The sequence below is a fragment of the Papaver somniferum genome, unplaced genomic scaffold, assembly GCF_003573695.1.
Source record: "Papaver somniferum cultivar HN1 unplaced genomic scaffold, ASM357369v1 unplaced-scaffold_16, whole genome shotgun sequence".
In the NCBI taxonomy this organism is placed as follows: Eukaryota; Viridiplantae; Streptophyta; class Magnoliopsida; order Ranunculales; family Papaveraceae; genus Papaver; species Papaver somniferum.
Window position 1 is genome coordinate 886,851 of NW_020625486.1, and position 13,004 is coordinate 899,854.

Below are 13,004 nucleotides of genomic sequence, written 5' to 3' on the forward strand. Positions count from 1 at the left end.
CATTCGGCGCTAGAGCTTGGCGCTGAACCATTCAGCGTAGATGCTTGGAATATTTTTCCGTGCGCTGTTTCGTTCCGCCAAAAAGTAATTTTGCTGGTGCGGAATCATTCAGCGTAACTCTATAGCATGCTAGCTCACATGCTAGCAACTGGTAGGAAAGAGAACTAGTGTTAACTTTTTTGCCACACATTTTTTTTGAATTGCAACACTTATGTGCTAATCTAGCACCTCTAATCTAGCCCATAAAATGTTAGTGTGTGACTCTATCGCTAGCAAGTGTGCTTGTGTATGTGCTTAATTGTGGTTGATAACCTGATGTATAAAAATGAAGTGAGCATGTACATCGGTATTCATAGCCGACACATCTTGGTGCTTCTCGCCCTTATGTCTGTAGCACGTGTCAGCACTACTGCTCTACTCGGAATCTCAGTGTTGTTGCTTGAAATTCAATTCAGAATTCTGAAACTAGTATCCCAATGCTATTTCTAACTGTTCCATTAAAATGTTAACCTCCGGTGTTGATTGTGGGGTTTTCAGCTGTCTTAACCTCTAACTATATGCTACATTTTCACGCATTCATCGTAATTTATCCTGTAATAGTGTTGAATTTATTACATTTGTTGTACTAAAATCTAAAACAAGAGGCAAAAATCAATCACTTACATATTTTATTCTGTGTTATGCAGCATTTTTTGGTAGTAGAATGAGTAACTTCAGGTTATTGTTAGCCGAGGCAGCATTAAAAGGGGTTTCAGAAGCTCGAGCTCGGATATTTGGGCATGTGCTGAACCCAACAGGACAACCATCTGGTATCAAAATTCTTAGGAAAAAGCTTATTGGTGAGAAGGTGGCTGCATGGTACCCGTATGATATCAAGAGGGATGATCCTCTTGTCATGGCCCGTGAAGAAAAAGCGTAATCATCATAGCCATCTCTTTACTAGTTAATGTTAATCGATAATATCTTTGCTGCTGAACTTGTGTTGCATATGCAAATTCCTGCCATTCTGTGGTTGTGCATTTGACTTTCGAGTCTGTTAATACTTGGTTATCTGTCGAGGGATATGTAAATATGTCTAATATATAAGTTACAAGATTGAAGTTGTGAAGTTGCTATCTATTGCCTTCCTTTTTTTTTTTTATCATAATATATCTTGGTAGAAAATGTATCTATTAAAATAGGGTAGATACAATAATCACCTGTCGAGTGTCTAGAATCGTCTTATTTTCGTTTAGATTGTTGGTTCCAGAATTACAGATTATACTGACAGTTTATTTTATGTTCTGTTTCTTTATTGAGTATCATTAATGTATTGTACTTCTTATTTCAGGAAATGGGCTATATAGTCAAAAACATAAATTTTCTGGGCCGTATGGACTGGTAGAAGTTTCGTCTGGGTCAAATGGACAGTTCAACTTTTTAATTGAAACTGACCCAATTACCCTTTTGTAACTGGACGTTCTCCGTCTCCTCAACAAAACCACGTTCTCCTTCTCTCTTCAGATGAAAACCGCCAACATCCTTCTTCTTCATCTTCTCACAAACTAGAAGAGGAAAAAATTCTTCCACTGTTTCCCTAAACCAAAAACCATCAGAAATCGATTTCCTCCACCGTCTCCTAACCATCAACAGTAGCAAATTCATCAGAAACCATCCGAAAATCAGTTTCCTGCAATACTTGTTATGCATAACTGCTTATGCAGTAAAAGCAACTATGCATAACTGCGTAGCTTATTATGCATAAATGCTTATGCAGTAAAAGCAACTATGCATAAATGCGTAGCTTATTATGCATAACTGGTTATGCAGTAAAAGCAAACATGGTGAACTGCATAACTTATTATCTATCCTGCATGTTACTTGTTATGCATATCTATCCTGCATGTTGCTTCAGAAAAAAAATTCTTACTCAAAATTAAAATATCAAATCAACAACAACAAAGATCAAATTTAAAAAAATCATATCTATCCTGCATAACATTTTAGGCAGATCCAAAATTAACTACATGATTTGTTATGCATTGTTTAGAGTATCTGCATAACTTGTTATGCATAACTGGTTATGCAGTAAAAACAGCTATGCATAACGTTATGCATAACGTTATGCATAACTGCTTATGCAGTAAGAGCAGCTATGCATAACTGCGTAACTTGTTATGTATAACTGGTTATGCAGTAAAAGCAACTATGCATAACTGGGTAGCTTATTATGCATAACTGCTTATGCAGTAAAAACAACCATAACTGCGTAGCTTGTTATGCAGATCTAAAATTAACTGCATGATTTGTTATGCATTGTTTAGAGTATATGCATAACTGGTTATGCAGTAAAAACAGCTATGCATAACGTTATGCATAACTGCTTATGCAGTAAGAGCAGCTATGCATAACTGCGTAACTTGTTATGCATAACTGGTTATGCAGTAAAAGCAACTATGCATAACTGCGTAGCTTATTATGCATAACTGCTTATGCAGTAAAAGAAACCATAACTGCGTAGCTTGTTATGCAGATCCAAAATTAACTGCATGATTTGTTATGCATTGTTTAGAGTATCTGCATAACTTGTTATGCATAACTGGTTATGCAGTAAAAACAGCTATGCATAACGTTATGCATAACTGCTTATGCAGTAAGAGCAGCTATGCATAACTGCGTAACTTGTTATGCATAAATGGTTATGCAGTAAAAGCAACTATGCATAACTGCGTAGCTTATTATGCATAACTGCTTATGCAGTAAAAGCAACCATAACTGCGTAGCTTGTTATGCAGATCCAAAATTAACTGCATGATTTGTTATGCATTGTTTAGAGTATCTGCATAACTTGTTATGCATAACTGATTATCTGTGTATATTGCATTGAAAATAAGATTACTAAACCCTAGAAAACATGATTCGAGACAAACCCAAATAATGTCACATAATCAACTAAACCCTGGATATTCCAAATCAATAACTAAAATCAAAATTAACAAAGATTAATCTTCAAATTCATAAAAAATCACCAACAACTAAAAATTACTTCAAAATCGACAGAGAAACTTCAATTGGACAAAAACCAAATCAAAATTATTTCAATTGAAATTTACCGTTCGACGCTATTAGATGAAATTTCGATTCAACAGTTGAAACTCCAATTGAAACTTCGATTCAACAAACTATTCAACAATCATTAATCTCCATGATTGATCAACCAGATCTGAAAAAGACACGAGCTCTGAAACTTTGATCGAATTCTGCAGGTGAGGAATAAACGAGCTCTTTCGGGACGGGGAGGTTTTGAAAAGAGAAATAAATTCTCTTTGAAAAGAAGAGTTTAGAAGGTTAGGGGTATTTTAGGTAAAACATATTTTTTTATTTTAATTTTCCTGGGCCAAATATCCAAATTGGCTATATAAACAATATATTTCTGATGTTTGGCTATGTAAACAATATCAAAAGCTAAGAATCTATTTCAGTCAGGAATTGTTGATTTTGGTCTTTTTGACCAATTTTGTGTTCTTATTTTTGGTTCAGCAATTTCTGACAGGCTTTTAACGCAAATTTGTGTAGGCGATTATCAAAGCTTGAAATGCAGAAACGACGAGGAAAAGCTGCACCTAAGAAAGGTCAAGGAAGACGTGCTCTGAAACGCAACAAGTAGAGGTGATTTGACAAGTGTCTTTTTAACTGCCATTTCATGAGGATTTAAGTGCGCTAAAATTTGTTGAAACAAGTTTTAAATCCAACAATCTCATCTGTCGTCACAATAACATTATTAGTTTATTTATATATGCAGATAGGTTTTGATGTTGGAATTTCAGCTCCACAATCTTCATGCTTTAGTTCTAAACTTCATATGAACTTTACCTTATGATGAAATCAATCTTAACCCTAATATTAACATACTCCACATCATACAAAACAGCATCAAAGGTAGTATACATACCATGCATGAGAGAACAGATTATACCACCATGTATACAGGCTTAGCAACATCAAGTATGAAGAAAAGAAGAAAGCTAAGTAATTAGGTTGCATGCCTTGTCATCTACTTGTATATCCTCGCACTTGAATGATGGATAAAACATAAAAACTCTTTATGTATGAGGTTAGAAGAGATTCCTTGTCAAGCTTGCCACACATCTCTCCAACCTTTCCATCATTGGTTGGAGTGACACCTTATGGGACAAGCTCATGCTGTCTAACATTAACTTTAAGCTAGTTTTTGGAGCATGATTAGGCCATAAATTTCCCATAATTCAGATTGGCTTACACTAATGTAAGGCTTAGCTTACACTAACGGAGATTTGTTGCGCAAACTCTCTGTTTCATACTAACATTGGCATCTCATACTAACTCACCAACTGCGATATCAAACTCCACTCATCACTATCGACCACCATTTGTCTTCTTACTTACATAATAAGCTTTGTTGGAGTTGCATTTTTTTTTTCATCTGTTTACCAGTTTGCCAGAATTAGACGCTTAACTAGGTTAATCATTGACGTACTAAGTATTTTATTTATTTATTTCAATTATGCAGGCGAGTCTAATGCCAGACCAGGTGGTTCCTTGTGAGTAGTAATCAATCTAGGAGAAGTAATTCCCAAGGCTCTCCTCCGAGCTGTCAAAATAATTAGCAGCACTCTATGGGTCATATATTTTTTGACAACATGGACCTCTACCCTGCCAAGGACAATGGGGGATAAAATCTGTACTAGTCTGGCAAAGATTGACTTTGTGCATAGTTTCTAAAATTTGGTTTTTGCTCGATTTATAAGGGCTGCTGTTAATTGGGGTGCCTAAAAATATATGGGTTTCCCTTTGGTTGTTTGGGTCCTAGTTTTGTTCGGTATAATGCAATTTTGATCGCCCAAAAAAAAAAAAAAGATTATCAGCTTGATTTTGCTTTATTCTATTATTCTCTTGAGACATTGTAAGCCCTAGCTAGTATTCCATCTCCTTTTTTTTCTTCTTTTTTTCAACAATGTCGACCGTTACCCTATCACCCAACTCCAGCTCGTCTTCTTCCAAAAGTACTGTTTCTATCTCAGCTCCTTGTCGTTCTCGGACTCGTTCTGGTACGGTTCGTCGTTCGACTCGTTCTGGGACTCGTCTTCAACTCAAAGCCAACCTCTCAACTATCCAGAAAGGAAATTCTTCTATCTCTGAATATGTTTCAAAAATCAAGGAAATTGCTGACGCTCTTGACTCTGCCCATGAACCTGTTTCTGATCTTGAACTTGCCTCCATTACACTTCGTGGTTTGGGTGATGGCTGGATCAACATATATTCTGCAATCCTTTGTCGATATGCTCTTCCAACTTTTTCTGAACTCCATGCATTACTTCTCAAAAGTAACTCATCGTCTAATATCCAAAATCCTAGCTGGGCTGTTTCTTCAGACTGCAACAACGGTATTGGTAGTGGTGGTAAGTTTAGCCTGTTTTGGTTTTTCATGCTCTTAGTTTTTTTGGTACCGATGAGTTTCGACTCAGGTCTGGTATCATCTCCCAGACTTTACCATTGTCAGTGACATCGGAATATGTGTAGCGAGGATCCTTCCCCTGTAATGATTCTAGTTTTGTCGGGCTCTGTAGCCTTTTTTTTTTTTTTTCTTTTTTCTTTTTTTTTTGCACCTAGTGTGGCGCACTCTCTTGTACTTTCTTTCCCTTCCCTTTTTTCTCTTCTAATCTGGCATACGTTTTTGTTGTACAGTTTCAGGATTTTCTTGTTGTGAGAATGATGATGAGGCAAAGATGCTCCGAATTGGATTTGTATGTCTAGTTTGCGCCACCCTTATATATGTTTCACTCTAGCTTCTCAACCACTTAAGTTTCTATCTGAAAATTGTTTTTTTAGTAGCTTGGTTTTTGAATGCTTTAGTACATGGTCAGACCTTGTGAGATACTTACTTTTTTCTTTTGCCACTGTAGGTCAAGCCTGAGATTATCAGCTGGGCACCACGAATCATTGTCCTGCATAATTTCTTAACTTCGGAGGTATGAATATGAATGTCTCAATTACATGATCATGTCGAATCTATTGTGTGCAATTAGAGAATGAGACTGTGATATGATATTGCAGGAATGTGATTATCTTATAGCAACTGGCAAGCCCCGCCTCCAGCCTTCTAAGGTACAAGGCGCAAAAATAGGCGAGGCATGTATTACACTGGATCTCGCTTCTTTCTTATGACAAATAAAACTGTATTCGTTTTTTTTGCTTCTAATGAATGCCGCATTCAAATATTTATCAGGCATTCTATTTTAACCATTTTTCCAACCTGTATCTGTCTGTTATTTAATATAGTCTATTTTTTGTGCTTGAATGATTTTTCAAGTCATTAAGAGTGATGCTAGGACAAGATTTGGTATGTATTTAAGCAAGGAGGACAGTAAGAATCCTATTGTACAGGTTGGTTCCCGAGCAAGCTCACACTTATTTCACTTCCTTGCAAAATCCTTCAAAAATATTTTCTAGAGTCGATTATGAAACGTCAATCACAAATGCCTCCAAAGTTCATAAACCCATGAAATTTGTTCGTTTTCCCACTTTTTAATTTAGAAATTATTCTTTTCTTATGTATCCGGAAACAGGCAATTGAAAGACGAATCTCGGTATTCTCTCAAGTACCAGTAGAAAATGGAGAGCTTATGCAAGTTTTGAGGTATTGCTTTGTAAGGAAATGGTTAATTTCTGTAATCTCTTAGACTGATGGGTTTCATTATTAAGTGCCTAACATCTGCATTACAGGTATGAAAAGAACCAGTTCTTCAGGCTACATCACGACTGTTGGAAATGTTTTTTGGGGTTAAAGGTATTGAATTTGACTATGGTTTAATGGAAATGATAATTTTATTTCACTCTCTAAACTGTGGTCGTACAGACCATACAAGACTCACTTCAATCTCTCACTCTTTATCACCTATTCCTCACTTCGGGTATTCACTCACTTACAATTCACAATGGTTACAACTGATGCCATTCACTCACTTACAATTCACAATGGTTACAACTGATGCCTATTTATAGGCTTTGATTAACCGACCTCTTTATGCTCCAGAACTTTCTCTAACTATCTAGTATAGCACCTACTCTAGACGATTCTTTACATTTCTTATTATTTTTATTAACGTATAGACTTTGACCATATCTAGACGTTTCTAGATAACGTACTGTCTTGATTCTTCTAGACATTTCTTGTTAACGTACGACTCTCTAGATATTTCTTGATATTAAGCTAACCGGTTTAATGGATAAGTCTCCACTTTTCTAGATTTTTCCTCTTTTTATTAAGCATAATCAAGTTTATATTTTTAACATCCTCCCTTAAACTTGATTTGTTATAACTCCAAGAATCTCTCATAATTTGACGAAGTCCTCGTGCTTCAGTGGTTTTGTGAATATATCCGCAATTTGGTCTTGAGACTTTGTGTATTTCAGTTGTACCTTATTCTCCGATATGCACCCTCGGATAAAATGGTACCGTGTGTCGATGTGCTTGCTGCGGTCTTGGAACACTGGATTCTTTTCTAAAGCCATTGACGACTTGTTGTCCACAAATATTGTAGTCGGTTCTTCCTGCTCCATTTTTAGCTCCTTCATTAAACTCCTTAACCATATCGCGTGACAGACACACAATACTGCTGCGACGTACTCAGCTTCGCAAGTGGAGAGTGTGACGATCGGTTGCTTCTTCGAACTCCAAGTGAATCCCGTATCTCCTAGGAAAAATACAAATCCAGTAGTACATTTTATTTCATCTAAATCTCCGGCCCAATCACTTTCACTATATCCAACGAGTTTGTACTTATCTGACGACGAGTAAAATAAACCGAAATTAAGCGTACCTTTTAGGTAGCGCAAAATTCTCTTGGCAGCCTTCATATGGGTAGTCGTAGGTGCTTCCATGTAGCGACTGATTAGCCCCACTTCATAGAGAATATCCGGCCTCGTACAAGTTAAATATCCCAAGCTTCCAACAAGACTCTTGTAGAAAGTCGGGTTGATCTTCTCGCCTCCATCGACCTTTGATAGCTTGATTCCGCATTCCACGGGAGTGATTGCTGGATTGCACTTATCCATTTTAAATTTCTTAAGGATTTCCTTCGCATATCCTTCTTGAATATAAATATTCCATTTTCTTGTTGTTTTACTTCAAGCCCGAGATAGTATGACATAAGACCGATGTCTTTCATCTCAAATTCTCTCGTCATCGCTTTCTTGAACTCTTCGAACATTGTTGGGTTATTTCCAGTGAAGATCAAATCATCTACGTACAGGAAGACGAGCAACATATCTCCCTTTTCATTCACCTTCACATAGAGAGCATATTCATGCGGACACTTACTGAAATTATTTTCTTGGAAATACTTGTCGATTCTGTTGTACCACGTCCTTGGTGCCTATTTTAGGCCGTATAAAGCCTTTTTCAACTTAAGGACTTTGTCTCCATGTCCTTTGGCTTTATACCCAGGTGGCTGCTCGACGTATACCACCTCTTCAAGATGCCCATTAAGAAAGGCAGACTTGACGTCCATTTGATGGACTTTCCATTTATTTTGAGCGTCTAGAGAAATAATTAGTCTAATAGTTTCAAGACGTGCGACAAGAGAAAATACCTCATCATAATCGATACCTGCTCTTTGGTTGTAACTTTTTACAACCAATCCTTCCTTGTATCTTTCAACTTCACCTTTAGCGTTTTTCTTGGCTTTGTACACCCATTTTACTCCAATTGTTCTTTGTCCTTTCGGAAGTGTTATGAGCTCCCAGGTGTTATTTTCTCAATAGCCTTGATTTCTTTATCCATCTCCTTTCTCCACTTCTCGTTTTCGACGGCTTCTTCGAAATTTATTGGTTCACTTTCTGCAAAGAGACAAAAGAGAGAGATATTGTCTCCGTAGATGTCATTTAAACTCCTCGTTCGTAAGGGCCTTTCGCTAGAACTTTCATCTGCTGATGATGGATCATCATGATCCACTGCTTGAGGTGATAGTGGTGGTGAAGTAGCTGGAACAACTGGTTCGGGTGGTTGTTCTTCTTCTACAATAGGGAAAAAATTGTCATCCTTTTCTTGAACGCCGAAATCCCATAAGCCTTCTTCATCAAACTCCACATCTCTGCTTGTGACGACCTTTTTATTGATTGGATCGTACAACTTGTATCCCTTAGATCGAGGGTCATAACTGATAAATATGTACTTGGCGCTCCTGTCATCCAACTTCGTTCTTAGCTGACTCGGCACATGAGCATATGCGATACTTCCAAATACTCGTAAATGTGAGACGCACGGTTTCACTCCGCTCCATGCTTCTAAAGGAGTCATGTTCCACACACTTTTTGTGGGACAACGGTTTATCAGGTAAACCGCACAATCAACTGCTTCTGCCCAAAACTCCCTGGGCACTCTCTTTGTCTTCAACATACTTCGGTCCATGTTGAGAATTGTTTTGTTTCTCCTTTCGGCAACTCCATTTTGTTGAGGTGTGTATGGAACCGTAAGAGGACGACGGATTCCATTGTCTTCACAGTAAGACTCGAACTCCTTCGAAGTAAATTCACCTCCTCTGTCTGATCTCATAGCAACTATTTCGAAGCCACTTTCTTTCTCTACAAGGGATTTAAATTTCTTGAAATTGGAGAAAACCTCTGATTTTTGTTTCAAGAAATAAACCCATGTTTTTCGACTAAAATCGTCTACAAATATGTGGAAATAGTTATTTCCATCATACGAACTTGGCTTTATTGGTCCACAAACGTCTGTGTGAACCAACTGTAGCGGTTTTGTGGCTCTCGTCAGTGTTTCCTTAGGAAAACATTTTCTAAAATGTTTCCCAAGTAAAAATCCTTCACAAAGTTGATCCGGGTGGTCTATGCTTGGCAAACCTCTAACCATCTTTTGTTTGGATAATAACTTTAATCCTCCAAAATTGAGGTGACCATACCTAAGATGCCAGAGCCATGACGAGTCTTTCACACAAGCAGTCAAACATCTCGCGACGTCATTTTGAATGTTCAGATGGAACATCCTATTTCCCGTCATTGACACTTTGGAAATTAGTTTTCCTCTCTTATCTCTTATGAAAAGACTAAGGTTCTCCGTACTCATCCTATAGCCCTTTTCTAAGAGTTGTCCCAAACTTAATATATTCATTTTTACGTTAGGGACATAGTAAACATTTTGCCAAGACCACTCATCGGAGTTTTCGTTCCATTTCCAAACGTCACGTTCCCGGAAACTGATTCATCAAGCTCCACGAATTTCTCCTTCATGCCGCACATATGGTTGCTTGCTCCCGTATCAAGCACCCATGTATAATTTCATCATAGTCACCGCCTTTGCATGCCACCAACAAGGTCTGGTCTTCTTGATTTTCTTTACTAGCGTAGTTTTCTCTCTCCTCGACATTATTTGAAGAAGATCGACAGTCTGAAGCATAATGACCAAACTTATGAAAATTATAGCATTGGACTTGAGATTTGTCATACCTTGGCCTATTATCGGTGTGCCATGAATTGTTTCCTCTTCCACGACCTCTTGTGGAGATTGACCTCTGGTCCCTATGATTATCGTTATTTTGCTTGCCTCTTCCTCTTCCTCCATAGTATCCGCGTCCTCTTCCTCTAGCATTGAAACTAGAGCTCTCTCCTTTGTCTTTTAAAGTAAGCTTAGCTTGTAGAACTTGTTCTACTGCTCCCTATTTACTTCTCTTTCTCATTCTTTCTTCATGGGCTTGAAGAGATTCCATGAGCTCATCCACGGTCATCGATTCGACGTCTTTCGATTCCTCAATTGCGACGACGATATAGTCGAATTTTGGAACAAGTGACCGTAGTATTTTTTCAACCACATGACTATCACCCGTGACCTCTCCATTTCTTCTTAGTTGATTAACAACAACTAAAACTCTTGAATAATAATCCGATATTAATTCGGATTCTTTCATGGAGAGAGATTCAAACTCGCCTCTTAGAGTTTGCAACCCCACCTTCTTTACTTTGTCCACGCCTTTGAATGAATTTTGCAAAATCTCCCACGCTTGCTTTGCATTAGCAGCTCTTGATATCTTCTCGAACGACGACTCATCCATTCCTTTATAAATAAGGAAAAGAGCTCTTTTATCTCTCTTTCTCGATATACGTTGCGTATCTTTTTCATTTTGCGGTAGCGCCGCTTCATCCTCCGGTTCAACATAACCTTTCTCTACAATCTCCCATGCATCTTGCGAGCCTAATAACGCCTTCATTTGGATGCTCCAATTTTCATAGTTATCTTTGATGAGTTTAGTTACATGAAACGGAAACATTTCACTAGCCATTAGAATCTTATGGCTCTGATACCACTTTGTTGGAAATGCTTTTTAGGGTTAAAGGTATTGAATTTGACTATGGTTTATGGAAATGATAATTTTATTTCACTCTCTACTGTGGTCGTACAGACCTTAAAAGACTAACTTCAATTTCTCACTCTTTACCACCTATTCCTCACCTCGGGTATTCACTCACTTACAATTCAAAATGGTTACAACTGATGCCTATTTATAGGCTTTGATTAACCGACCTCTTTATGCTCCAAAACTTTCTCTAACTATCTAGTAGAACACCTACTCTATATGAATCTTTACATTTCTTATTATTTTTATTAACGTATAAACTTTGACCATATCTAGACATTTCTAGATAACGTACTATCTTGACTCTTCTAGACATTTCTTGTTAACGTACGACCTCTAGATATTTCTTGATATTAAGCTAACCGGTTTAATAGATAAGTCTCCACTTCTCTAGATTCTTCTAATTTTGATTAAGCATAATCATTATATATTTTTAACAACGACTACTTTCCTGACACTGTGAGTTGTTTTTCAACACCTGCATGCTTTGTTTTTGTTTTACTTCTTCTCTTTCCTTTTTTCCTGATTTTTTCTTCTTCGTAAAATGGATTTATTTTTTTACTTTTTTTTATGTGCAGTTTAACTTGAAGCAAACAGGAGGTCAGCGAATAGCAACAACGATCATGTATTTGAGTGACAAATTAAAAGGAGAAGAAACTTACTTCCCCATGGTGAGTTCACAGCGAAGATCTCCAACACTTTTAGTATATATAACGTGCAGCGGATTCTTTGATCAGCGTGTTAATTGCAAATAATTTCAGGCTGGAAAAGGAAAATGTAGCGGTGCAGGAAAAATGTTAAAGGGGTCGTCTGTAAAACCCATTAAAGGAGATGCAGTTCTATTCTGGAACATGGTTTGTTTCTACTACTCTGAAACTAACCATTTTATTAGTTTTGTCATTTGGGTTTGTTCCTGAACTGAATTGAAACCTTTGCACAAGGCGATAACATCTGTTGCTTTCTTGTTGGTAGGGACCTAATGCAAAGGTAGATCCAAATAGTTTACATGCAGGATCTGATGTCTTATCTGGAGAGAAATGGTCTGCTACAAAATGGATGAGGCAAAATAAATACAGCTAATATCTCTCCAACTGCCGCTATCCCATTTAAAACCTCTTGGGAAAATCTTTTATATACACAGGTAATCTTGATTAGAATGGTCTAAAAAATTTCTATATCCGAAATTAAGGAAATTAAAGAGAAAATATTAGGAGGAAGTTTGAGATTGAACGAATGCAATGCACATATTCTTGTACCTCTACCCTGCAAAGGACAATGTGAAATGCTGCTTATGATCTGCAAGTTTTAAAATATTTTGGTAAAAAGTGCACAAGAGCGCATTCTTATTGAGCTGCCTAATTGTCCTGAAATCCTATAATATTATTTTGGTACAAATATTATTATAGATTCTGTTTTTGTGATGTAATTTTTGGTTTTAGCCCAATTTATCACCGTTGCTATTAGGTTGCCTCAAAAGTATATGGGGCTGCCCTTTTGGTTGTGCGGATTCTAGTTTAGTTGAATGCAATTTTTATCGAGCAAAACACAGATTATCTACTCTTCGGTCTTGGAAAAACTGAACGGTGGTATGAAACCCTCGCTTATACAAAAACCGTGTAA

The 13,004-nt window shown here is 37.2% G+C and overlaps 2 protein-coding genes across 2 annotated transcripts; both read left to right on the plus strand.

The window, feature by feature from the left end:
- Positions 1 to 689: 689 nt before the first annotated feature.
- On the plus strand, positions 690 to 4,759 carry LOC113337344 (28S ribosomal protein S33, mitochondrial-like). Its single transcript, XM_026583037.1, has 3 exons — positions 690 to 915; positions 3,556 to 3,648; positions 4,529 to 4,759. The coding sequence occupies exons 1-2, from the start codon at positions 704 to 706 to the stop codon at positions 3,644 to 3,646; spliced, it is 303 nt and encodes a 100-aa protein (XP_026438822.1). The 5' UTR covers positions 690 to 703; the 3' UTR covers positions 3,647 to 3,648; positions 4,529 to 4,759.
- A 213-nt stretch (positions 4,760 to 4,972) lies between these two features.
- Positions 4,973 to 12,734, plus strand: LOC113337384 (prolyl 4-hydroxylase 1-like). Its single transcript, XM_026583075.1, has 12 exons — positions 4,973 to 5,417; positions 5,704 to 5,762; positions 5,922 to 5,987; positions 6,073 to 6,151; positions 6,329 to 6,402; positions 6,585 to 6,655; positions 6,742 to 6,779; positions 10,469 to 10,472; positions 10,743 to 10,752; positions 11,963 to 12,055; positions 12,146 to 12,238; positions 12,357 to 12,734. Exons 1-12 carry the CDS (start codon positions 4,973 to 4,975, stop codon positions 12,462 to 12,464), a joined length of 1,140 nt encoding a protein of 379 aa, XP_026438860.1. The 3' UTR covers positions 12,465 to 12,734.
- The last annotated feature ends 270 nt before the right edge of the window (positions 12,735 to 13,004 follow it).